The sequence below is a fragment of the Rhinolophus sinicus genome, linkage group LG07 (genome assembly GCF_036562045.2).
Source record: "Rhinolophus sinicus isolate RSC01 linkage group LG07, ASM3656204v1, whole genome shotgun sequence".
Lineage (NCBI taxonomy): Eukaryota > Metazoa > Chordata > Mammalia > Chiroptera > Rhinolophidae > Rhinolophus > Rhinolophus sinicus.
Genome location: NC_133757.1, coordinates 81466090 through 81493901, shown reverse-complemented (window position 1 = coordinate 81493901; position 27812 = coordinate 81466090). Strand labels below are relative to the sequence as shown.

Here is a 27812-nt window from a genome sequence, read left to right as displayed (position 1 = left end):
CGTCCAGTGTCCAGAGCCTAACCAGTTTGCCACATTGCCTCCCTTAGTGTCACCTCACATTTTGGACCCCTTGGAGTAGCATAGCCCCTTGGAGCCTTTTGACAGTTTCCCTCCCTTGCTGGGGTCTCCACCCATCATGAGGTGTGAAGTTCTTCTAATCAAGAAGCAAGCCCCCAAACTACATGTTGGAACCCTAATTTTAACCATAGACTTTCCTGATAGATAGTAGTAGTTACAAGCATAGGATCTGACACCACTCAGACCTGGGCTTGAATCCTGACTGTTATTTCTCGTGCCCTTGGCTGAATCACGACACCTCTCTGAGCCTTGCTTCCCACCTCTGCGAAATGAGGATCATTTTACATGCGCACCCCCCTCATGGTTGTCCAGAAGCCAATGAAATCACGTCTGGTTTCTGTGGCCTGGAACTGGGATGTTGACTGCTTGCTGGTGTAGCCCACGTGGTGCCTTTGCATAAATTAGGGAAAGACGCCCCCTCCTGGTGGAAAAAAATTAGAAAAAGGCGCCCCCTCTGGGTGAAAGCCGTCCAACGCCCAAGACCATGGTTCAGAAAGCAATGGATTTCCACTCTTCGTAGTCCAAAAGGTCGTCAAGTGACACAGCATATATCAAATACTTTTTTTAAATATTGAAAAATGAAAAGTGCTTTTAAAAATGGAGAGGGATTGTTCCTAATGTAATAATGAGCCGCCTCTGTGTGCCCTTCCTCCATGTCCCTTCCCCAGCTTTCTGTGTGCTCTGGGTTCCCTCAGGAGGCAGCCTGGGGGCAGGGTTTGGGATTGCCTGTTCACAGGGCCATGCGGCGTCTCTCTGTGTCTCCCCAGGTTTACAAGTCGTCCTGAAGTCCATCATGAAGGCGATGATCCCCCTGCTGCAGATCGGCCTTCTCCTATTTTTTGCAATCCTTATTTTTGCAATCATAGGGTTAGAATTTTATATGGGAAAATTTCATACCACCTGCTTTGAAGAGGGGACAGGTAGGTCTGAGCATCATGATGTTTTTTTCCCCAAACTTCCTCTCATTTCTTTTCCTCCCTTGGGGACAAGCTCCTGGACGGGTTATGCAGGGTTTTGCTTCTTTCTCCTGGAAGCTGGGAGAACCCCCATCCAAATGTGCTGTAGGTAAGATGAGGTGAAGCAGCCCCCGAGATCTTGTTGCTAGTACCTTGTATTGGGGTCCCCCAGAGGCTATCTCAGGTGTAAGTGGTTGATTTGGGAAGGAGCCCCAGGAAGTTCTATTGGGGGCCTGCATGGTGAAGTGAGACAGGGAAGGGAGGCCATCTTGTAAGAGGGTGTTATCAAGCTAAGTTACCACTATGGACAACCAGGGCTCAGTGCCATTGGGCACCTCAGGGAGATAGCGTAGGACACACAGCTCAGTGCCATACCCCCTGAAGGGCGAGGGAGCTGGGTATTTATCCACTGACTTCTGTCCATCACTGGTGAGGACGGCTCCTGGGTGGGCATGAGTGTCCTGGCACAGCTGGATGCCCCTGCTATCCAAACACTTTTGTTTTCAGGTGGGAGCAGGCAGGGCAAGTGATGACAAGATATGGACAGGGTGCTGACAGCCTCTGCCTAGTTCCCTTGCAGTGACCACAGCCCATGCTGAGTTCTAAAGTAGGAAGAAGTGGGGGTGGCCTGGCCAGAAAGGAAGGGGTCTGACTGCTTTGTGGGTGGTGACCCATTACCTGAAGAAAAGGAGAGTAGGGGATGGTTTCTCCTGGTCTCCCCCAGAGTGTACCTAAGGACACCCCAACTGGGAGTCCTGGCACCAACCAATCAGAACCGAGTGTAAGCAAGATCCTGGTCCCTTTTCACCGCACACTGTGTCAGTGTCAATCCCTTAGTGGCTGGGTCAAGAAGTGTGGGTGGGGGACAGGCAGGAGACAACCCCCTCCCCAGACTCAGCTCTGAATCAGCAGTGTGGCAGGGTAGTTTCTCCTGAGTCCCCCATGTCCACCCTCTCAGACCTAGTAGCTTCCAGATACATTTTCAGTTCAATCCCCTGCTTATCCAAACCCTTTTGCTCTCTGAAGCCCAAGAACCAAATGGAATCAAATAAGGAGAGAAGCCTGTGTTTCAGTATTTAGACCGCCAGCCATCTTGGCACAGACAGGCTGAAGAGCAGTGTTAGTTATGGGTCAGGGGCACTGTTAATTCAAAGAATGGGCGGAGGAGACAGTGAAGCTGAAAGGGGACCCGAATAGGAAAGGAAAGTGATCTCAGGCCTGTCTTATTGGGGAAAGGTTCTGTGCTGAGTGGCTTCCTACCCCCCTTCTCTGCCCGGTGACCCCCAAGTGGCCAAGCCCCCTCCACAGACCTCCCCAGAGGAAAGGAAACCCCAGTAGAGAAGGTTTATTTGAGCTGCTTTTTTTCCCTTTTTTTTTTTCCTCTTTCTCCTCCTGTCTCCTCTCCTGGGCTTGTGAAGTTTGCTCAATATGGGATGTCCTAATTATTTCTTTCCCCGATGAAGAAGGTGTTAATTGAGGCAGAGCTATTTCTGCCTGGCCTTGTCACCCGGGCAGAAATTCGAGAAGGAGAGATACAGGGCAGGGCCCCTTGGAAAAATCAGCCAAGAGCAGAGAAACCAGGACTCCTGGATCCTAAATTTGAGGGTTTTATTGGGTTTTTTTGTTGTGTTTTTTTTTGTTTTTTTTCCCTTTCCAGCCGAGAAGACACATGATGGGCTTGGGTCTGGGTGGGGTTGTAAGGGGACAGACGTGGGTGGGGCCCCTGGAGGGTGGGAAGCCTCCATTTAGGAAGATGACTGAAAAGCTCACGATTAAAATTATAAGGCGTGTGAGTAAGAGACAGATATATACAGACACCCAGGCAGCAGGTTAATTTTAAAATATATTTATAACCAAATTCCTCAGACTCTGGACGGTTGCTTTTCTCGAAGCAGCGCTCAGAGTGTTTCATGATGAAGGGTGGGGGTTGAGGGGGAATTGAAATTAAGAGCGCCACTGGGCAAAGCTGCTAAAGATAGACAAGTTTTCAGTTGCATTCCTTTGTCATCAGGAACCTGGTTCCTGTGCGCCCGGCACCATGCTTAACTCTCATGGAGATGCAAAGATAAAGTGAAATTCTACCTGCTTTCACTGTCTGCAACCAGTTCATAGCAGTGAAGACTAATGCATGATATTATTCCCATACTTTGAATGTGGGGGAGCTGTTGTATCCCTGAGAAAAAGGAGGGACCAGTGCTCAGTGGGGTAATGAAGGAGGCAGAAATTGTGCCAGACTTGGGCACAGGGTGGAGACAGAGAAGGTTCCCGACAGAGGCGACCTTCCCAACAAACAGTGCTTCTCATTTTAGTGTAGGAGCCCGTGGATTTTTTCCCCCCTGCCCTGAGCCTTATGTTTAAAAGATTTTGCCTTCCAACCTGTATTTATTAAATCACAGTCCCTGCACCAAGTCCGACATGAATGGGGAAGGCGTTTCCAGCCATTTAAACTAGTGGCTGACGTGGTCATTGCTTCTTGAGCAGTGGGAGTTATGTTGCATGACCTAGAGTTTGTATTTAACCAGAGCTTCAAAGGCCAATAAGATTCACTGGTTCCATGCTGGTTTATTTCTCTTTACTGCATACTGAGTGGAGGTTGGGAATTGGTGCACGTATTTTGGAGCACATATTTGAGATATATTTTTGTTTAGTGCAAAGCTTGAGTTTACACACTCAGCTGTCTGTTTTCTTGGTGGACAATGTCACTCTGAAAACCTTCAAAAGTGTCACTCGCTGGATAGGGTCCTCTTATATCTGCTGCTGTGGTCCACTAGGGACATACCTGGGACCATTTGTGCCCCCCTGACTCCATGAGTTTATGGAGGCATCTGTCCTCCTCCCTCCTAATCAACCCCTTAGAATTTAGACCTGACCATTAGTGCCCAAGAAGCTGTCTTTAGTTTCAGTGAGGGGGGCGTCTATTGGCACATGTCTCTTTACTTATGGCATTTTCACAATCTGCCTTCTGCTTTTTGGGAGAAAGCTTAGCTCCTGTGCCTAAGGGTAAGTACTGTGTGTACTGGCCTCTATTGCTCCCTGAAAAGCTCCCTAAGCCCAGCACATCTCAAGGAAAAAAAAAAAATCAAGCTACAGAAGAATAACATGATACAATTTACAAATTTGTCCTAATGGAAGTCTGGAGAACACTCCACCCAACTATCTCACAGTGCACATAGCACATTTACCAAAAGTGACTGTATTAGGGACCATAAAATGCATCTTGACAAATTTCAAAAGACTAAGTAATACAGAACATATCCTCTGGCCACAGTGCAATTCAACTGGAAATCGGTAACAAAAAGACAACTCTAAATGTGTTTGGAAATTGTGAGACATGCTTATTTGTAGATGAAATGATAGGATGTCTGAGATTTGCTTTAAAAATATTCTATTGGCCAGGCAAAGTGCGGAAAGGGGATATAGATGAAACAAGAGTAACCCTGAGTTGATAAATGTTGAAATTTGTGATAGGTACATGGGAATTTATTATACTATTGTATTTTTACATATATCTGACAAGTTGTTGTTTTTTTTAAGAGAAATACTTCTTGGTTATCCATGGGTCAAAGAAGAAATAATAGCAGAAGTTGCTGAATATATTTTACTTGAACAATAATGATAATGCATGACAAAATTTGTGAGATGCAGCTAAAGCCACACTTAAAGGGCAATTTATAGCCTTAAAGAAAGTTAATCCATCTCAAAAACTTAGGAAAAGTAATAAAACTCAGAGAAGAGGTTAATGAAATAGAAAACAATGAATAGATTGACAAAGCAAATGTTGGTGTTTTTTTTTTTAAAGACGGATAAATTCATCCCAATACCCTTTTTTTGTTTTCAATAGGTTGAACCTTCATGGTCCCCTATTTCTCAGAACTTGTTTTTCTGGCTCATTCTCCTGACTTTTCTCGCTTTCCCTTTCATAGATGACATTCAGAGTGAGTCTCCGGCTCCGTGTGGGACAGAGGAACCCGCCCGCACCTGCCCCAATGGGACCAAATGTCAGCCCTACTGGGAAGGGCCCAACAATGGGATCACTCAGTTCGACAATATCCTGTTTGCAGTGCTGACTGTTTTCCAGTGCATCACCATGGAAGGGTGGACTGACCTCCTCTACAACGTAAGTGATGCAGGTTCATGGGGAGGTAGCCTCTAGTACTAACCAACTCCTAAGGCTGCAGTGGAGGGACAACTTGACACTGCCCCAGAAGAGCTGGCCTGACACTCAGGCCTTTAAAGATATAGGGGTGGGCAGATGGGGACTCATCCTCAGAACTCTGAGTAGGGAAGGTCCCTCGGGACATGGAAATCCAGAGGGCACACAGATGCTGCAAGTGTTTAAATATAATTATAGATTTTTGAATACGGGGACACCTCACTTTATTATACTTAGCCCTACTGTGCTTTGCAGATACTGCATTATTTACAGATTAAAGGTTTGTGGCAACCCTGTGTTGAACAAGTTTATTGGCACCATTTTTCCAATAGGCTCAGGTGATGGTTAGCATTTTTTTAGCAATAAAGTATATTTTAATCAAAGTATGTACGTTGATGTTTAGACATAATGCTATTGCACATTTATGAGATCACAGTATCATATAAACATAACTTTTTATGCTCTGGGAAACCAAAAAATTTGTGTGATTCACCTTATTGCAATATTCACTTTATTATGGTGGTCTGGAACTGAACCTACAATATCTCCGAGGTCGCGTGATTCAAAAACCAACATGGATAAAAGAGTAGTGTCCTTGGACATATGCAAGGGGGCTCTGTGCTGGGACTCGCTGGCCCTCTTCTAGCCATGCCCCTCCCCATGGTGTGAGGAGTCCACAGGGCTGAGGGGACATGTCTACCAGAGGCTGGTGCCACTATGTTGGATTAGGGCCACCCTACTCCAGTACAACCTCATTTTAACTAATTACATCTTCAATGACCCAATTTCCAAATAAGGTCAGATTCTGAGGTTTTGAGTGTTAGGACTTCAACATATGTTGAAGGAGAGGACACAATTCAATTCATAACGGCCCCCCACTACTTTCTAGACCACACTGTGGATTATCCAGGAGCCTAGAATTCTCTGTCCAAGCCCAGATTCCCTGGGCTTGCATGAGATTCTTCTGTGGGTGTGTTTTCCAACTGGACCACTCATTTGTACCCTCCAAGGGCCAAGGGTGTCCTAGGGGTGGCACAAGTGTGGCTGGAGCTTAGACATGCAAATGGGATTGTCCACTCCCGGGCAGGACAGAGCCGTGAATGGGAAGAGAAGGGGGCAGGCCGTGGTCAGAAGGCACGGCTGCCTCTCCTCACACCACGGTCTCGTCCCGATGTCCAGATTCTAATTTTTACCCTACCTTCCCAGTGCTTATGAAGGTATATTTGTAAAGGAGAAGCATGCAGCATATTTTATTTAGTAGCTTTTAAATATTTATACATAGTAGGTATGTGGTCCTCCGTTGGTACTCTTGTCCTAGATCTTGAAAATATTAGGGACAGGTCTGAAGAGATGTATACTCGTACCCCTACCCGCCCCCCACTTTTGCCTGTTTCCTATCCCCCATCCTGGGCTGCTCCACACAAGTACTGAAATTGCCAGTTAAGGTTCTTCCTATATGGGCCAGGGTTTGACCCACTAGGGAAGCAATACCAGGTTTCCTCCTGCATGCAGAGGAACTGAACTTTCGTGGTCACCATGTGTGTTCCTTAAGGATTTTCCCCCATTGAGTTGGAGGGAGATTTACAAGAACCCTTTTGATCAGTGGCTCTTTTTAGGGTAGGGATGACACTGCTGCTTGAGAGTAGGCAGCAAAAGGAGTTGCCATTGGACAGCTGTGCATGTCACGCACTGCACAAGTCACCACATCTTGGGAGTGCTATTCATATCATAGACAACATAGATTTCTACCATTATTATGATAATTTATTGACAAATGTAAAGGACGTGCGAAAGGGACATGGTGTCCTAATTTGTCTGAAGACCTTGTCCAAGCATAGCATGGACAGGAACAGACAGCAGATCTGAGAGATTCTCAGGCCCTCTCTTGAGCTTCACCTGCGGGGAGCTTGGGCAAAAACTTGCCAAAGCTTGCTGGGGGATTTTTATGAGGTTTGGGTTTTTATTTTGTAAAGCTGGCATGAGAGGAGATTACAAGGGGAAATGAACCCTCCTGGGAGTTAAACAGAACTGGAAGACAATTAGAAAATTCGGAAGAGCAGAAGTGGGGAGTGGGGAGCAGGAGCTGAGAAAATTGTGAATATGGAGAAGGGCTGGATGTCCAGAGAAAGGGTCTGGGGTTCAAAGGAAGACACTGGGGTTGTGCTCAATGATAGGAGAGAAAGTATGAACAGGACCATGAATTTCCAGAAGATTCTACAGTCATAAGCACCATTATCTGAGGGGATGTTTGTCCTAGGAGCTTAGAGCTGAGCCGCCTCGAGGGGAAGCAAGCTCAGGGGGAGTAGTTTGAAAGCAGAGTCAGGTGCCAGGCTGCCTGGGTTCCCATCCCAACTTCACTTCCTTGCTGTGCAACCTTGGGCAAGTTGCTTGACCTCTCTGGGCCTCCATTTCCACTTGTGCAAAATAAGCAGAAGCACAGTCCTACCTCACAGAGCAAGAGGACTGAGTGAGATGGATAAATGTGAAGTATTTAGAACAGCACCTGGTATTGGGCAAGCTCAGTATAAGCCAAATTCTTCTTTTACGAAACATGTATGAATTTTTCGTCATAGGAACTCCAGCCGCACTTGAAGAAGTGATGTGAGCTATAAAGTCCCTCTTTATTTCCCACCCTCACCCTTCTAGTAACAGCCGCTAACTCATGGTAGCCTTCTACAACTTTCCATGCACTTACATCCCACTGTTGTCCTTTGGGTAGAAGCCCAAGCAGTGATTTCAAGAACACTGATGTGAGCCTTGAGCAGTAATAAAGTACCACAAATTAGATGGCTTAAAACAACAAATATTTATTGTCTCACAGTCTGGAAGCCAGAAGTTTGATATCAAGGTGTCAGCAGGGCCGCGCTCCCTCCAAAGGCATTAGAGGAGGATATTTCCTTGCCTCTTCCAGCTTCTGGTGGCTGCTGACAATACTTGGTGTTCCTTGGCTTATGAATTCTTTGCTTTCCACTCCAACACACCATCTTCACATGGCCATCTTCCTATAAGGATACCTGTCATATTGGGTTAGGACCCACCCTACTCCAGTACAACCTCATTTTCACTAGTTGTATCTGCAATGACCCTATTTCCAAACAAGGTCCTATTCTTCAGCATATCTTTAGGGAGGGGACACAATTCATAACACCTCCCAAATAAATGACTGGCACCTGAACCTTTGTCTGGGGCTCCCCAAATTAAGACAGCCCACCCCCCAGTACAACTACTAGGGCCTCTCATTGCCAAGGGCAGGAGTTCGGGTCTTTGAGTTTCTGGCGATGGCAGAGGTGTCACTTTCCTAGACTCAGCAGGACCCTGCCCTCATGCCCTGCCATCTGCCAGGCCTGTTCTAGGGCACCCCGTGCTCTGTCCAACCACAGGCAGGCACAGGGTCTAGAATCGTGTATAAAGTCAAGAGCCATGGGCATGGCAGGTGACATCCACAGGGACAGCCAGACACACCTGCCCCAAGCGTCTTGGATCCACAGGCTCAGCTCCTAAATGGACGCTGCCTCCCTGGGTGGGCAGCACCTTACGATCCCAACCACTCATTTCTTTTCTCAACATCATTGAAATCCGTTTGTGTATTTTGTAATTATTTATTGACTGCCTACTTTGTGCCAGGAAACGGGTGATTGGGAATACCACAATGAAGATGACAGGCAAAAATCCCCACCTGGTAGGGGACAGACATGAACAATAAACATGATAAATGATAAACTACTTAGGAAGTGGGAGATAGACAGTAAGCAAATGGAAACATGGTCACTCCTAGACCAGGAGACAGGGAGGCAGGGCAGGAGAAGGAGAATTTTCTGGATTCTCTTAGTTTACATAATCTGTCCAGAAAGATTCCACACCAAAATAAATAGGTAATTGACTGATTGATTGACTGATGTAGCAATCATAAATGATCATTTTAATTTTGTTCTTAAGTAAACAAAGTAAATGAAGAAGAGATAAGCCTTCACAGAAGAATTCCATTTAATATATGTAGACACTTCCCTTCCATCAATGGAACTTAATCTCTGTACACTGGAGGGAGCCCGGATTTAATGACTCACTTCCAAGAATCAAGTAGGGGAGTACAGTTGTTTTACAGGGGAGAATTCTAGCGGACACTGTCTTAACCAAGCGATGCAGGTTGGCATCCCCAGTGAATGTGTGATCGTGCGACCTTTGATTTATTATGATAGGGAGGGAATCTCACCTCTGTGGTTTTCTTCCCCAAGACTCATAACTCCAGTTTAATCATGAGCAAAACATCAGACAAACCCAAGCTGGAGGGCATTTTGGAGGATACCCGGCCAGTCCTCTTTGAGACTACTAGGTCAGGATAAACAAGGAAAGACTGAGAAACTGTCACAGACCAGAGGCACCGAAGGAGATGTGAGGACTAAATGCCACGTGGGATCATGGATGGGGTCCTGGGGCAGAAAGGGGGTGTTAATGAGAAAACTGAGGCAATCCAAGCAAAGGCTGGAGTTTGGCTTTTCAGTAACCTGTGAAGGAGAGATTACTGTTCCCCATTTTACAAATAAATCTCAGAGGTTGAGACATGCCTAAGGTTGTCCAGCCAGGAAGTGACGGTGCCAGGCTGTGTGCCCTGATTTCCTCTTCCTGTGCCCTGGGCTGGTACCAGAAAAATAGATAATGGGGGAAGGCGAGCAAGAAAAGGAGGGTGGGGGAGGGAAAGACCAATTTAACTTTTAAAGGAATCGTTTCTTGAAACTCTCACTATAGTCTGGGGCAGAAAAGATGAGAGATTGGAACAGGAGAGCCCACCTCAGATTCATTTTTGTTTTCAAGTTTTATTGCAGTGTAACTGGCATACAACACTGTAAGTTTAAGGTGTACAGCAAAATGACTTGACATACATATATTGCAAAATGATTGCCACAGTAAGTTAACATCCATCACCTCATATAGTTACCAAAAAAATTGTGTTCTTTTTCCTTGCAGTGAGAGCGCTTAGCAGCTTCCCAGCATCCCCTACAGCAGTGTTCCGTGCTGTACGTTACAGCCCTAGTACTCATTTATCTTATAACTGGAAGTTTGTACCATTTAACCACCTTCACCCAATTCCCCCACCACGATAACTCCTGCCTCTGATAAGCACAAATCTGATCTCTTTTTCTAGGAGTTTGGTTTATTTTGATTCCACTATAAGTGAGATCATACAGTATGTATCTTTTCACTTACCGTAATTCCCTCAAGGTCCACCCATGTTGTCACAACTTGTAGGGTTTCCTTTTTTGTCATAAATAGTATTCCTGTGTGTGTGTGTGTGTGTGTGTGTGTGTGTGTGTGTGTGTGTGAGAGAGAGAGAGAGAGAGAGAGAGATTTTCTTTATCCACTCATCAGTGGACACTTAGGTTGTTTCCATGTCTTGGCTGTTGTGAATCTTGCTGCAGTGAACATGGGGGTGCAGACATCTTTTCCAGTTAGTATTTTCGTTTCCTTTGGATAGATACCCAGAAGTGGAATTGCTGGGTCATTTGATAGCTCTATTTTTAATTTTTTTAGGAACCCCATACATTTTTTCCATAGTAGCTGCACCCATTTACATTCCCACCAGCAGTGCAGTGCACGAGGTTCCCTTTTCTCCACATCCTCGCCCATACTTTTTCCCTCATCCTTTTTTTATTTATTTTTTATTTTTTATTGGGGAATGTTGGGGAACAGTGTGCTTTTCCAGGTCCCATCAGCTCCAAGTCATTGTCCTTCAGTCTAGTTGTGGAGGGCTCAGCTCAGCTCCACGTCCAGTCGCTGTTTTCAATGTTTAGTTGCAGGGGGCACAGCCCACCATCCCATGCGGAAATCGAACCAGCAACCTTGTTGTTGAGAGCTTGCGCTCTAACCAAGTGAGCCCTCCAGCCGCCCCTCCGGCAGCTCAGCTTCGGCTTGTTGTCTTCAATCTAGTTGCGGAGGGCACAGCTCCCTGGCCCATGTGGGAATTGAACCGGCAACCCTGTTGTTAAGGGCTCATGCTCTAACCAACTGAGCCATCTGGCTGCCCAATCCCTCATCTTTCCGATGATGACCATTCTGACAGGCATGATGTGATACCTGATTGTTCCACCTCAGAAATTCTTAACCTTGTTGAACCACAGACCCCTTTGTCAGTCTGATGATTTTAAAGGCATAAATTAAAAGGCAGGAGATGGCAGGGAAGCCAAATGCATTGAAATTATCAAAATATTTTAAAACACAGATTTGTGATGTAGTTTTAGTGTTTGTAACACATTACCGACAGGACCTGATAACAGATCAGATAATTCCTGTAATTTCATGAGCGTGTTAAGCTTAAAAGATTTTGCGTGTTACCTGTAAACTGTATGTGATTTCTGGTAGGGACGGACGTCACGGGTTCTGCCCAGGTGGCTGCCGTTTGCTGCCTCCCTTCATAATGGAAAAAAGTGCCCACTTCCAGTGCAGATGTAGGGAAGTGAAGGTTAACTTTTTTTTCCATTCAAATTCATAGCCTCCTTGAATTCTATCCTCAGGAACCTCAAGGATTCCCCCACAAAAGCTGAGACTAAGGGAATCTCACAAGTGACTTCCCCAGTCGCTGTGTCTAGAAAAACCCTCAGAGGAGGTGATAGTTTAGGTGATAGGTGGGGTCCTCATGATAGTAGTGCCTTTATAAGAAGAGATATCAGAGAAGTCAGTGTGTATCTTTCTCTGGCTCTGTCTTTCTCTCCTCTTCCTCCTCTCCTCGTTCTTGCCTCTCTGTGATTTTCTCTTTCTCACTCTGTTTCTCTCCCTCTGTTAATGTCAATTAAGAAAGCAACAAAACTGTGTTTAGTTGATTATAAACACACGGTCCTTGACAAATGGTCACTAATGGTTGAAAATGATCTTTGACCTAAGTATTTTTTCATTCGTAGATGTTCATTTTGGCCACTATCAAAGCATCAGATTTTCGGGGATTGTAGATCACACATTCATTCAACAAACCTTCATTGAATGCCCTCTGTGTGCAGGCACTTTTCTAGGCACTGAGGACCCCAGTGAACAGAGGAGACAAAAATCCCTGTTTGGGGGAGTTGACATTTTAGTGGGGGGAAGCAGGCAATCAACACGATAATTAAGAGATACCATTTTTATATATGTAAAGGGAAGACAGCATCTTAAATATTTCAGGCTTTGGGGATCAGGCAGTCTCTGTTGCAACTACTTAGTCTTCTGTTGTAGTACAGTATCAGCCACAGACCAAGTACATAATAACTGGGCATGGCTGTGTGACGATAAAACCTTCATTTACAAAAACGGAGGCTGTAGTTTGGCAACTGCTGTGTTAGAGAATGATGAAAGCTCAAAAGAAAAACAAAACAGTAGCAGCGTTGTGGTTTGTCAAGGTGAGACGTTGCAGTTCTAATAAGACCTGAAAGAGGTGAGGGGGAGCCGTGAAGGTGTGTGAGGGAAGAGGGACCCAGGCAGATGGGACAGCCAGTGCTAAGGCCCTGAGGCAGGAGTGAGCGTGGCTTTTATGAGAAGCAGCAAGAGGGCCCGTGTGGCTGGAGGGGAATGAGTGAGGGCCAGAGGGACTTAATGAGGCCAGGGGCAGTGACAGGACATCTCATAGGCAGAAAGATACTATAATGTATTCAAACCAGGACAATTTGGAGAGCAAACAGGGAAAAGAAGACTCAAAAAATAATTAACAGGCATTGCATGATCAATAAGGGGTATAAACTGGGACATACGACCTCTTTCATGGCCTCTGTGGGACTTTGTCTCTTTTACGGTCAAAGCCAACCCATTTTTATGCTAGGTGCTGTGGAATTGGGTGTTTTCCTAAGCTGAGTTTTTTTTTTTTACATCCTCTACATTTTTTCTGAATGAACCATGCTCAAAAAATTAGAGGAAAATAAACCATAAAACAGAAGGCACTTAAGGATGTTACTGGGACTCGGCCATTAATTTGTTTGACGAGTATTTATCGAGCGCTTGTTAAGCGCCAAGGCGCCACATGAGGCACCAGCAGTGCTGGAATGAATCAGTACCTCCCCTCTCCTCTAAGGCTCTCACGGGCCAATCGTTATAAACACAAAATACTACGTAAGTGCAGCCATGGAGGAAGTAGGAAAAAAATCAGTTGCAGGTCTAGCCCCAGCCCTGCCACCCACACTCTGTGTGAACCAGGCAAATCATGTCGCCTCTCTCAGCCTCAGTTTCCCCATCCACTAGGTGTGGCGATTGTGGGAATCAAGGCGTGTTTTGTTAGCTCAAAAGGGGTGTTCTATGAAAGTGATAGTGAGTGTTCTGCCTGGCTCTCCATTCCCAGGGAAACAGCCTGATCGTTGGGACGTGGGTAGGTACGTTTCCCTTTGGTTAGTATTATTTAAACAATCCACCCACAGGGACCTCAGGATTGTATGCATTCACCATGCAACCAACACTTAGCACCTACTGTGCACTGGGTTTGTTCTGGGCACTGGGGAGGTGACACTTTAGGGAGCAAAGAGCCTATAAATAAATAAATTCATAAATCGACAACCTGATTCAAAATGTGAAGCATACTGAAAAGAGAATGAGATGCCTGGCTATGCCGAAGGGAGGGGACGACCTTTCCGTCAGGAGGCCTGGGAAGGTTTCTCTGACAGGGGACTCTGGAGCTTAAGGCTGAGTAAAGAGGAGGAATCAACCAAGCTAAGATATAGGGGAAATTGGGTGCCAGGCAGAGGCTCAGACAACAGAAACAACTAGCTCATTATAATCTTGAACTTCACCTTTTTGGGTACCAATTTCTCCATTGGACGTACAGGGGACATTCTTTTTCCCCACCTGCTTCATGAACTCTATATAAGGGTCAACGAGAAAGTGACATTTGAGAAAGAGGTAGAGGAGTGAACTAAGGAGATACCCGGGTGTATCAGTCAGGAAAGCTAGATTGTGCTGCAGTAACAAACATTCCCCAGAGTCCCTATGGTTTTAACAACGAATGTCTTTTCTTGCTCGTGCTACCTGTCCAGCACAGGTTGGCAGTGGGGAAGAAGGGAGTTCTGCTCAACGTAGTCACCTGGGATCTAACTAATGGAGCAGCTACCATGTAGAATATTGCCACTGACTGTCCAGAAGGAAAGAGAGCCCTGGAGGGTCCCACACTGACAGTTCAATGGTCTGGTCCAAAAGTGACACAGGTATTTCTACTCACTCCTCATTGGCCAGCACTTGTCATGTGGCCCTCAGCCAACCACAGGGGCACAGGGAAGGGCCATCCAGTCATATTACCAGAAATATGTAGTGACAGCACTAATGGAGAATAGCATGCCAGGCAGCAGAATTCTTTTAAGCTTTTGGAAGAAAGACAAGACGATCTTGAGAGCACATCATTCCCGATATTATTAATGATTTTGACAAGTGAGCAAGTTTTCCAACCCCTTCCTCCTCCCTGCACCCAGACAGACTCATGCACACTCCACCCTGAACTGCCCAAAGAGATGAGACCCAGGAGGGGAGACTTGTGCCACCCCTCCACCCCCGCATTCTCTGCTATCACAGAACAGCCATGGCAGCTACAGTCTTTCTGCTTGGGAAATATATTTCCCATTTTGCTTTCGAGCAAACCCCAGGGAAAGCCCACCTCCTACTTAAAAACGGCACCCAACCCTCCGCCAACTTCTTTTCAATCAGTTATTGGACCCAGAGCATGGAACTGAATAATTGGGCTAGATTTGGAAGAGAACAAGTGTCTCTAAAATCAGGCAGCAGAACCCCAGTCCCCAGGAAGAGAAAAGCAGATGAGGGAGGAGGGAGGAGGAAGAGGGAGCACGACTTAGGATGGAGGCTGTGGGCTGTGCAGGGCACTTAGACCCACCTCTTGTTCAGTCATTCAGCAGACATTTCGGCAGACAGCGCCTGCATGCCTGACATTGTGCCAGGGAAGACAACAGGGAATAAAAAGCACAATGTCCCTGCTGCTTGTGGAACTGACATTTCAGCTGGGGAGATGAACAGTGCACAGGAGAAATAAGTAACGTATAGAGGAGGAGAAGCAGGAAGGGAAAAAATAGAGCAGAAATGGAATTAGAAATGAAGGATGAGAGTTTAAAGGCCCTTTAGAGAAGGTGACATTTGAGCAGAGACCTCAAGGTGGGGGAGGAGCCATGTAGGAATCTGGGGGGAGGGCATTTCAGGCCGAGGGAACAGTACGTGCAAAGGCCCTGACGTAGGACTGTGCTGGGTGCATTTGCGTAGCTATGAGGAGCCTGTGTAGCTGGAGTAGTGATGGGAGAGGGGAAGAATCTCAGACGTTGAGAGCAAGAAGGTGAAGCGGGTGGGGGGAACCTCTGCCATTTACTGGCTCAGTGACTGGATTCATTTTCTGTGGCTGCCATAACAAAGAACAACTGGGTGGCTTAAAACTACAGATACGTTTTCTCTCCCAGTTCTGGAGGCCAGGAGTCTGAAATCCAGGTGTCAGCAGGGCCAGGCTCTCTCAGACTCCGGGTGGAATCCTTCCTTGCCTCTTCCTGGCTTCTGGTGATGGCTGTCGACCGTTGGCGTTCTTTGGATTGTGGCTGTGTCCTTCCAATCTCTGCCTTCATTGTCACGTGGTCATCCTTTCCTGTGTGTCTCTATCTCCACCTGGCATTTTTCTCTTCTTAAAAAGACACCAGTCGTATTGGATTAGGGCCCACTCTCATGACCTCATCTTCACTTGACGGCAGCTGCAAAGACCCTCTTTCCAAGCAGGGCACATTCATGGGGACTGGGGATTAGTATTTCAACACATCTTGGCGGGGGTGGGACACAATGCAGCCTCCAACAGGGATGTTGGGCATGAGACTTGACCTCTCCGTGCCTCAGTTTCCTCACCTGGGAGGCTGGGAAGGATTATGTACCAACTTTTGGAGTTCGTGACAGGATTAAAAGCTCAAATTGGCTGCCTACCTGGCACTGTGGGTGTCTGTTATTATGCTGAGCAGCGTGTCATGGGGTCAGAGGGTCCTAAGCCTGTCGGAGAGCTGGGGTATAGGCAGTCAGAGATGGGGGGCTGCCTCAGCAGCAAGGGGTCTCAGCTACTTCTCCCTGCTCAGTCTTCTCCTGACCCCGCAACCCCCGACTCGCCACTCTGTTTGCATCCAAATCCTGCTTCTCCAGATGGCCCAGACTTTTTCTTCTGTTGTCCAGGCAAGTCTTCTGTCCTGCCTTCTTTCTGTCCATCCTCGTTCTCCGGACTAAATTCTTTCTTCCAGAACCTTCCAAAAGCAAAGCATAGAACTTTGGGGCTTGTTAGAACAAGGGCATGTTCTGGGGGCTGGCTGTTCATTGTCCCCAGAACCTATCTGTATCTGTGATGATGACTTTGGTTGGGTGTTTTTTTCAGTTTTTTCTGTGGGAAAATACACATAACGTACATTTATCATCTCAACCATTTTTAGGTACCTAGTTCACTGGTATTAAGTGCATTCACATTATTGTACAATCACCACCACCATCCATCTCTAGAACTTTTTCATCTTCTCAAACTGAAACTCTGTCCCCATCAAACACTAACTCCCCATCCCCTTCCCCCAGCCCCTGGCACCTACCATTCTACCCTCTGTCTCTATGAATCTGACTCCTCTAGGGACCTCATATTAGTGGAATTGTACAGCATTTATCCATTTATCCTTTTATGACTGGTTTATTTTACTTAACATAATGTGCTCAAGGTTCATCTATGTTGTAGCATGTGTCAGAATTTCCTTTCTTTTTAAGGTAAGTTTGACTGTCTTAAAATAAAACAAACAAACCTTTTTAATTGAAACAAAGTAAACGTACAGAAAACCCCACAGATAATCAGTGAGGAGCTTGGTGGATATTTCACAACCAGAACACACCTATGTGACCAGCATCCAGATAAGAAAACAGGGCCTTCTCAGCCCCAGAAGCCCCCCTCATGCCCCCACCCCAGTTGCTACCCTCTCCTTGGTGCCCCATCTGGACCTCAAGCATTGTCAATGAGTTTGCCTATTTTTATATTTTGTATAAATGGAATCTTACATATGTACTCTTTTCTGTCTGGCTTCCTATACTTGACAACTCTGTAATGTTTCATGTGATGGGTGGCAGTCATTCACTGCACTATATTCCATTTATTTATCCTAAGGATTCGGATTGGGGTGACCATGAAGCTCACTCTATGAACATTCTTGCTGATGCCTTTGGCACGTGCAGGGTCACACTCCTAGGAGTGGAATTTTCAGGTGGTAGTGAAGGTGCAGGATTAAGAAATTCCCAACCTATTTTTCAGCGTGGTTCTATCATGAATTACGGGTTGAATTGTGTTCCCCCCAAAAGAAATTCATGTGTTCAAGCCCTAACCCCCAATACATCAGAATGTGACCTTGTTTGGAAATGGGGGTCATTGCAGAAGTGATTAGTTGCATTAAGAAGAGGTTGTTAGGGTAGGGTGGGCCCTAATCTAATATGAGTGGTGTCCTTATAAAAAGGGGAAATTTTTGACACAGACATGCACACAGGGAGACTATCATGTGAAAAGGAAGGCGAAGATCAGAATGATGCATCTACCAACCAAGGGACACAAAAGATTGTCAGCAAACCCTCAGATAACAGAAGAGAGGCTTGGCACAAATTCTCCCTCACAGACCCCAGAAGGAACCAACCCTGCCAACACCTTGAGCTTCCAGAACTCTGAGAAAATAAATTTCTGTTGTTTCAAGCCACTCAGGTTGTGGTTCTTTGTTAGATGCCACAGGTAACTCACACACCATGTTACCCTCCCTTCAGCAGCATGTGAGGGTTCCGGTTCCTCCACAGACTCACCAACACCTAGTACTGTCAGTCTTTCTCATGTTAGCCTTTCTGCTGGGCAACAGAAGCACTAAATGTGCCTTTCAAGTTGAACTTTTAAAGCCACGCCTGGGAGTCCCGCATTCTGCAGATGCTGCAGAGCTGGAGACCCACTAGATGGCTCCCCCTCCTCTGGCGGCTGAAGCTGAGGCTTCCCCAGGACAGAGGTTAAGTCCATGGGTTCTGGGGCCTGGCCCCCTGGTTCAAATCCCCCATTTACCACTGTCTAGCTCCGTAACCTTTGGCTGGCAATTTTGTCTTTCTGGGCCTCAGTTTCCTCAAATTGTGAAATGGGCATTATGATAACATAGTAGTATCAGAAGCATTAAATGATTAAATGAGCTTATATAAATAATATGCTAGCACCCAGTAAGTATTCTGTAAGTTCTGGGCTATCTATCTATCTTTGATTTTCTTCCCCTCTTATTTCCTTCTTGCCACAGTGTTCTCTTCTCCGTATCACAGTAGAATGTTCTGTTTTGTGGACTTCTTTCCCTTTGAAAATTGAGCTGGGCACTTCTGGGAATTTTTGGCAGTTGACATTGAGGCAGCAGAAAATAAAGGAGGGAGACACTTGAGGGAAAGGCTTACAGCCCTGCCATCTGGCTCGGTGACTGAAACTAGCCATCAGATCCTGCCATCATATACCTGTCCTAAGGGAAGAGTGTGTGTGTTTTGAGGAGGAGGGAGAGAACCAGGGTCATTTTTCTTCATTTCAGTAGGCTTTGTGTTTTCCTTCTCCTCCTGGAGTAAGGTCTGGGATGTTCTCCTGAGTGTCATGCTGGCCCTAGGTCCTGTGAGGACTACATGGTTAGGAGGGGGTTTTGTCCTTCTAATGGTACTTTTGGGTTTCCCTCACTGGTCAGTCTTGTGCGCCATTTCCTTCTCTGGGCTGCCAGAGCTCCAGGACTCCTCATGCCCTCACCTTTTGGGTCCGACCTGAGTCCCCACTCGGTGCTCACCTGCCTTCCCTCCTTGCTCCCCGCAGAGCAACGATGCCTCAGGGAACACCTGGAACTGGTTGTACTTCATCCCCCTCATCATCATCGGCTCCTTTTTTATGCTGAACCTCGTGCTGGGTGTGCTGTCAGGGTAAGTCTTTGCTACTCACCCGTCCCACTGTCCCTTGTCATTTTCTTCCCAGGAAGAAGCCATCGAAGCTTTGTTTTGGTTCTCCGGGCAGAAAACAGGCCTCTGTCCTTGCTTGTTAGCAAGCCCTGTACAGTGGTGCAGGTTGTGCACTGCTGGGGGAACCCAGTGAAGGGACTTGTGGAGGCTGCAATCCAGCCTCGCCTGGACTCACCACACTGTGCCCCTGGCCTTGAGCCACCTCTACCCAGGGGAAGAAGAGTTTCTTTCCAATTCAGACCTCATTCCGAAGGTTTTCTCAAATTTTTCAGACCCACAACCCACCACACAGAAAAATGCTATAGAGCTTTACTTTCTATAATTTATATTTTAAAAAAGCAATAGGTTGGGTTTCCCCCCTCCCCTGTTTTCCAAATATAACATTTTGGCCTACAATCAAACATGCATTTTCATGACACACATTGTCCCTAAGCCCCAGGATTGATCTTTTTTGGCTTAACATAAACGAGTTGCATATTATTACCAACAAGAAATCTGGGGACTGGTATGGTGGCTCCCTGGTGCCCTCAGAGACCCCAGTTCCTTCTAAATTTCTAATCTAACGTCCTTATCAGAGATTTTCAATCTTATGGTTGCCTCATTGTTTCAAGATGGTTGCCTTACACCCACAAGATGTCATCCCACACTCCAAACAGGAAGAGGAAGGAGGGAAGCAGGAAGGGGTGGGGCCGATATGAGGGAAGTGAGGCTGCTGCAGAAGCCTTCAGCCTATGTCTCATTAGGCTAACTTAAAACAGGACTGAAAATATTCTGTAGCCAGAAGCACAAAGAATGAAAATGGAGTATGTAGCCAATAGTGGTTGGTATGGCATGGTCTATAGTTTTGCTTTTTTCTCTAGTTGGTTGGAATTATTGGGAAATGTGGGAAGTTGGCAGAGATGCCCACTCCTAGAATATTGATTTTTCTCCCAGAAGACCTGATTCCACTTGTTGAAATTCTCTGCCTTCCAGGAACTTCTGAACCCCCAAATATACATGCACGTGTGCGTGCACGCACACATACACACACACTCCCTAACATTTATTAAACAGTCAGTCCTCACTTTTTCGTGCTTCTGCAGGGAGTTTGCCAAAGAAAGGGAGCGGGTGGAGAACCGGCGGGCTTTTCTGAAGCTGAGGCGACAGCAACAGATTGAACGAGAGCTCAATGGGTACATGGAGTGGATCTCAAAAGCAGGTGAGGCCCTTTCATCTTGGGGCCCAGAAATCGACATCCTAGGCCACAGAGCACAGAGTCACGCATGCAGTTTGGAAACGGAGGAGGGCAGGGTCATGATGGGAGGAGGAAGAGGGTTGAACTTGTAGTCCCGATTTTTAGCAATAAGAATTCAGAGTATGATAGTAAAACTTCTGGGATAAAGCCGAGATACAAACACAAGACCCGGTCAGGCTCAGGAAGACATGGGGAATGGCTTCCTCAAGGGATTTCAGGACCTCAGCACAGAATTTGCATCTTCAGGCCTGCCCTTTCTTCCTTAACCACGTGCCCAGGATAGGACATTGCATAATGGTTACAAGCTCTAAAACCAGATTTTGATTCATGTCCCAGCTCCACCACCTCCTAACAATGTACCTCACCTTCCTGTGCCTCAGTTTCCTCAGCTGTTAACTGAAGATAATGATAGTACCTACCTCATCAGGCCATTTGGGAATCCAGTGAGATAATCCAAGCTAAGTCACTTAGGAAGAGCAGTGCCCAACCCACAGTGAACACGTGTTTATTTGTTCAGTCATTCAACAAACGCTTAGGCGGCACCCACTGTATGCCAGTCACTGTTCTAGGCACTGAGGATATAACAGCGAACAAACTGACCAAATCCCTTCCCACAGGGCTCTGGTATTCTACTGAGAGAAACAGAAAATAAACAAATAACATAAAATGTTGGGTGCTTCCAAATGCTGAGAAGAAAAATAAAGCAAGGCAAAAATTTAAAAAATAAACCAGGGTAGGAGTCAGAAAATGGTCAGAGGAGACCAACTGATCCATCAGAGAGGGTCTCTCTGAAGATGTGACACCTAAGCAGAGATGTGAAAGAAGCATGTGGATGTCTAGGGGAAGGGCATTCCAGGCAGCGGGAACAGCACGTATAAAGGCCCTGAGGTAGGAGTAAGGTCACAGCAGGAATCCAGTGTGGCTGGAGCTGAGAGAGTGAGGGAGAGAGTGGGAGGAGAGGAAGGCAGGTAGGTGACGCAGCCTGGGTCAGGCATAACCTTATAGGCTATAGTAAGGATGTTGGTTTTGTTTTGAGAGAAGGAAGGATAATTTGGCTATTGTTACTGTTGCTGAAGTGGGGCTGGGAGTCAGAAATAACTGAGCAGCACATTTCTGGCTGATTGAGCTGTCGCCATCAGCAAGGGGAGAGTGGAGGTGGGCAGCTGGATCCTTCTCCTTCGGGCCCAAGGAAACCCATCCCTAGGAGAGTCCTCTAGACCCTGGAGCTTAACTCTGTGTTCTTCCTCCTTAGAAGAGGTAATCCTTGCTGAGGATGAAACCGACGGGGAGCAGAGGCATCCTTTTGATGGTAACTGTTCTGAACCTGGCTCTGGGGTGGGTCCCAGGGGAGATGGGGAAATAGGCCCGTTGGTCCGAAGAGGCTTTCAGGGGATGAATGTTCAGGGCCTAGATAATGCGAAGAACAAACACGAGACCACGTCAGGCTCAGTTCAGGACTTTAGCACAGAGTTTGCATCTTCTGGCCCACCCTTTCTGCCTTAGCCATGTGCCCGACTTCTGTTTTGTGCCTCCATTTTTCTCATCTGCAAAATGGGCATGAACATAATGATACAGACATCACTGGGGTGTTTATGAGGGCTACATTAATTCTTGTAAATAGAATACCTAGAACAGTGCCTGGCTCAGGGTGGGCACCCTTTGTATTTGCTAAATGAAAAACATTAATAATAATTTCACCAAGAATCCAGGTTACAATAAAGGACAGTTGTCTTATGTGTCAGAAGTGTGGCTAGATGGAACAATGAGTTTTTACTGAAAATAGCAGGGCTGAGAAGGAAATAAAGGAGCTGGGACTTCATCCCCATAGATTACAAACTGGATTTTACTATCTGCGGGGAAGGGAAGAGATTACATGTGGTGGCGTCTAAGTCACTTTATTGGAAGTGGATGCCTCAACTCATTGTCCCCTGGAGAGCTGTTGGGCGAGTGGAGACTAAATACTGAGGGAGGACGTCCACAGTGCCAGCCTGCCTCGCAAGTCTGCTAAAGTCAAGGGGTGGACTGTCTTCATAGCAGTCACTCTAGATCCAGTCCCAGGACTCCCAGAGGAGAAGCGGTGGCTGAAATCCCAGACTTCAATTGCACAGGACTCGATTCTCATCTTTATCCCTTGAGCAAAGTCATGTGACCTCCCTGCGCCCCAGTCTGCACATCTATATGAGTAAAATGGGCATGCTGTTACTTCCCACCAGACTGGGTTGCCACAAGGGTTAAATCCAATGACACAGAGAATGTCCCTGACAGAGTACCTGGCCCCGAGGATGCACTTGGTCAGTGTCATTGCTGTCACAAAAAGGGTCACGTCTTTTTCTCTTGCCATGTTTCCATTGTTGGAGCTCTGCGGAGAGCCACTATAAAGAAGAGCAAGACAGACCTGCTGAACCCCGACGAGGCAGAGGATCAGCTGGCCGATATCGCCTCTGTGGGTGAGTCCCCCTGTTTAGCACCAGTCGTCCAGCAGGTGGGAGCTAAAGGCTTGGGTACCCGGTGGCCTAGATTTACGTCTCGACTCTGCCCCTTCGCACCTGTGTGTCCTGGGCAGGTGACATGATGAGGGGAGTAACAACAGTGCCTGTCTTCTAATATTGTTGCGAGAATGAAATTCAATAATCCACAGTAAGTGCTTAGAACAGTCCGTGGCAAAGAATAAACTCCCAAGAGTGTTGCCTGACGTTATTCATTCATTATTCTTGAATAATAATATGATTCCTGAAGGCATTGAGGATTCATTGAGGGGCTGCTGCTCTTATTAGGTGCCCAGTTGTGAACAAGACAGAGACCACATCCCTCCCCACCTGGAGCTTGCCATTCAGCACAAGAAATAGATACTACACAGATGATGACACAAAGAGCCCTGTGGTGATAAGGGCACTGCAGAGGAGATGGCCTAGAGCAGGCTGGGCCTGCTCTGGGAATGTGTGTGTGGTCAGGGAAGGCTTCCCAGAGGAGATGACATGGAAGCTGAGAACGAAAGGCTTGGTCGGGGTTCACCATGGCAGAGCTAGCGGAGAAACGCATGCAGACGGCTGTAGTCAGACTATTGCTGTTGGTCATCGCAAGGGCAGAGTTTGAAGTGGGAGGGGACACTTCCCCTTTTCCTGCTCATCCCTGTTGAGGCTGTGTTGCTTTCGACCTTCTCCAAGGAGAATATCTTATTTTTTGACATGGGTTTTTTAAGTTCCAAGGATGAAAGCAGTGGTGGGAGAGCATCCAGGCAGAGGAGATAACACGAGACTCAGAAGGGAGAAGGCATTTAGGCTGATGGGGGAACTGTGTGGCTGAAGAAGACAGGAAGAAGGGAGAGGAGAAGGAGGGAGGGAAGAAGAAAGAGCAAAGGAGGTGGGGCGAGGGAAGACGAAACATTTAATATATATGCACGTGTTTCTAATCCACAGGCACCAACTATTGCATACTCAGCTTTTTTCATTCATCCCTAGTTTATGACCTTCCTGTTGAGTTTTGACATAATTTCCATTGCAGTCCCGTACTCCATAAGGGTGGCTACTCTAGTCTTGCTTAGCTGTGGCTCTATTATGTGGTGTTTGAGCTGTTTCCAGTGTTTGCTCTTACAAGGAGCACTGCTGTGAACATTTATGTACAATTATTCCCCCCACCCTTTGGGCGTGTTTCCTTAGGGATAATTACAGGATCAAAGATATTAACAGCTTTTCAACTCATTATTCACAGAGCCCTTCTGAGTTTGAAAAACACTGAACCCATTTATAAACCTGCCGAGCACGCATAAGTTCACAGATTCCCCACCCCAGCCCTTGCGTATTACCCGTTTCCTTTCCTTTCCCAGTGAAGTTGGTTTGTAATGATACCTTCAAGCTTGTTTTCATTTGCATTTTTAATTTGTAGCCAAAACACTCTTTTCCTTGTAATGATAAACTAGTCCTATTTCCACTTGTGGGTACATCTGTTCCTCTCCTTCCAGCAAGTTCAAGAATTATAGCGCTCTATCGGTGCTCAGTGCATTTGATCAGTTGTGTCTGCCCTACATGTTTTCCTAATTAGGCGGCTTCCACTTTTTAAAAGGTGTTTTGTTCTATTTTGACAGGCAGGTAGCTTTTGTTCTTACCACATTTATTAAATGCCAGACACTGAAAAAAATGGTGGTACCCAAGTCAGGATCTCCACCATGAATAAGATTGGATAGCTGCTCTTAATTAACAGGGAGATATTATTTTCCATCAATCATTAGAGGAAAGATGAAAAAGTGATACTACCCAATCTCAGCAAAGATGTAGGAAATGGACATTGTCATATACTGTTGGCAGGAGTATTAATTGGCAGTGTTTCTCGTGTATGGTTTGGCATTATTTAATTCTTGGTGTTTATATTCTTTGACCTAGCACGTCCACTTCCAAGCATTTCTTCACATGTATAAAAGATCTACGTGCAGCCTCTTCTCAGCAGCATTGTTTCTGGGGTTCAAAAAAGTGAAAACCAGAAACAACACACATGCCCAAATATGGGTAAATGGTTACAGAAATGATAGTACTTACATACAGGGGAATACTTTGCAGCCAGGAAAAAGAATGAGGTTGCTGCTGGCATGGGAAGATGTTTGAAATATATTTTCCATTGAAAAAAGCCAATTGTTCAACATTATGTAAAATGTATGATCCCATTTTTAAAATAATATTAAGGAAGGTGTCAGCATAAGTAGCATTCAAACCTGTGGAGAATTTTGATAGAGAGTTTATTTGAGCCAAACTGATGACACTGCCAGAAAGCAAGATCTCAAATGGCTCCAGAGATTAGCAGTCTGCAGTTTCTTTTCTGCATTTGAGATTAAGGAGGGAACACGAGGAAGATTATTGAAGGTGGAAGAAAGCAAGGCAGGGATTGGATTACAGGATGTTAACAAGATTACGTGTTCCCTTCAGGGTGGTTATGCCTTGAGAGGTCTGAAAAACAGGTATTTCAAAGGTGTGTTAACCTAGATACACAAAAACAATGGGCAGGGCTTGTTTAAGGCAACGATAATCCTTTCGCTAAAGGGTTATAGGTCTAGGACGTGACTACCCTCCATGACCTGCCCAGTTAGGAATTTATAATCAGATCACACTGTGAGGTTGCCTTGGTTAGATTTATTACAGCAGCCCTCTTTTTGTCCACAAGTGTAAGAGTTTCTTAAAGATTTGGGAGCTAGAGGATTGTAAGGGATTTTCATGTTCTACGTGATTCTTTTCTGAATTGTACAAATTAGTGACATATGTTACTTTTGAAATCAGAAAAGTCATTAGATAAATTTAAAGTTACAGTACTTAAAAGCGACAGAGACTGATTATTAATATAAGGAATTTCATGGCTGACTAAGGCAGGGAAGAGTTTGGTGGAAAAGCAAAGAAAACTTCGTGAGGGAGGCATTTTCAAACGGGTCTTCACGTGCAATGGGGAGAGTGTATTAGTTCTCTAGGGCTATCATAATAAAATAGCACAAACTGGGTGGTTTAAACACGAGATATTTATTTTCTCACGGTTTTGGAGGCTGGGAGTTTGAGACCAAGGTATCAGCAGAGGTGGTTTCTTCTGAGGCCTCCGTCCGTAGCTTACAGATGTCCATCTTCTCCTCATTTCTTCCCATGGTCTTCCCTCTGTGTGTCTGTTTCCTAATCTCTTCTTATAAGGACACCAGTCATGTTGAATTAGAGCCCAACCTAATGACCTCATTTTAATTGAATTACCTCTATTAAAGGCCTTGTCTCCAAATACATCACATTCTGAGGTTCTGGGGGTTGCGAAGTTAACATATGGATTCGGTGGGACACAATTCAGCTCAGAACAGGGGTCGCGATCCGGGGGCCATGAGAGAGATTCACAGAGGGTTTGTCTGTGGGAGACCCTGCTCTTAAATGTGTGGCTGACATAAGACTTGCTACTTGGAGAACCCAGGTTCCAGGCATTTGATAAAAATGTGATAAAAGGACGATGAGAAACTGAAGTAAGAAGCTAACAGACTGTTAAGAGCTGACGGTATCCTATGGCACCTCTGTTAAGAAAGCAGGTAACTTACAACTTTCTAAACAGATACAAAACACAGGCTAATGGCTTGATATCCTGGGACCAAGTTTGCTACAGGCAAACCCACCAAAATTCAGTTCCTTTGGTAGTTTAAAAATGCACCCAGAAAGAGAATTCTAGAAGTCCAGGGTTCTGAGAGGGAAACACCTTTATTTATTTCTGTAAACGATGATGATGATAATGATGATGTGTTTCAAAGTAAGGCAGGAACTGTGTGGTGTTTGCCCTCCTTTGTACCATAGTAAACACAGCCTTACAGAATCCGTGATTGTAACACCATGTCGAATCCTTTGGTAAATACATTGTCAAGTGGTCTCGTAATTTATTCCTGGAATATGGAACTTGAGTCATTTATAGGAAAAGTTGAGCGTGAATGGAAGCTGCCATCACACCATTTCTTTAGGAACAATTAGATTCCATTTAGATGATTTTAATGATATAAGTTCTATGTGGGCTGTATTTGTTTCCGGGGGCTGCCGGCACCAAGTACCCTAAACTGGGCAGCTTAAAACAACAGAAAGTTCTTTTTGCACAGTTCTGGAGTCAGGAAAGCCAAACTGAAATGAAGGTGTCAGTGGGGTTGTGCTGGCTCTGAAGGCTACAGGGGAGAACCTGTTCCATGCTTTTCTCTTAGCTTCTGGCATCAGCAATCCTTGGCAATCTCTGATTTGTACGTGCGTCCCTCCTATCTCTGCGTCTGTCCCCATGGTCTCCTGTGTCTCTTCTCCTCTTACAAGGACTCTAGTCATTGGACTTAGGGCCCACTCTAATCAAGTCTGACCTCAACTTGATGACGTCTGCAAAGACCCTATTTCCAAATAAGGTCACGTTTACAGGTACCAGGGTTAGGACTTCAGTACGTTTCTTTGAGGGACACAGTTCAACCCACAACTTGGGCAGCACCTATTTCAATGTACAGCAAATTTTAAGGGCATCTAAATAGCCCAAAATCCCCAGATTAATCCTTGTTGGTAACATACTGCTGTCCTCACCACAGAACATTCCAGACTGGCACTGCTCTCCTCTGGCTCTTGACTCCTTGAATGGGGCTGGTTTGAACTGAGAAGTGCTTCATAACACACCAGATTTGGAAAACTTAGCACTCCCAAAAAAGAGTGTAAAATCTCTTTAATATATTTATATATTGATTCCATGTTGAAATGATAATATTTTGGAAATACTAGGTTTCATAAAATATCTTATTAAAATTAATTTTTTAAATCTAAGAATTGCCTAAAATTGCAATTCCAGACCACAGAGAAAAATTAGAGACAGGAATGTACAGAGAAAGGGAGCATGGGTCAAAGTGAATATGAAATGCAATAAACAGGTAGCAGGACGCAGCTAGAACAGGGGCCTGGCACATAGTACGTGTTCAATTAATATTCACTTCCCTCTCCCTTTCTGA

At 45.7% G+C, this 27812-nt stretch overlaps 1 protein-coding gene across 13 annotated transcripts in view; it reads left to right on the top strand.

Moving 5' to 3' along the window:
* Nucleotides 1-27812, top strand: part of CACNA1A (calcium voltage-gated channel subunit alpha1 A) — a 286036-nt gene that overhangs the window by 170434 nt on the left and 87790 nt on the right. For 11 of the 13 annotated variants that reach the window (XR_012498085.1, XM_074338066.1, XM_074338067.1 and 8 more), the window contains 6 exons: nt 846-998; nt 4958-5151; nt 18980-19083; nt 20202-20317; nt 21606-21662; nt 22705-22800. Coding sequence is in view for 12 of the 13 variants with exons in the window: in XM_074338066.1 (XP_074194167.1) it covers nt 846-998; nt 4958-5151; nt 18980-19083; nt 20202-20317; nt 21606-21662; nt 22705-22800 (720 nt within the window). In the remaining variant the exon portion in view is untranslated. The remainder of the gene's footprint in view (nt 1-845; nt 999-4957; nt 5152-18979; nt 19084-20201; nt 20318-21605; nt 21663-22704; nt 22801-27812) is intronic. The other 2 variants (XM_019746095.2, XM_074338064.1) reach the window with 1 other exon arrangement.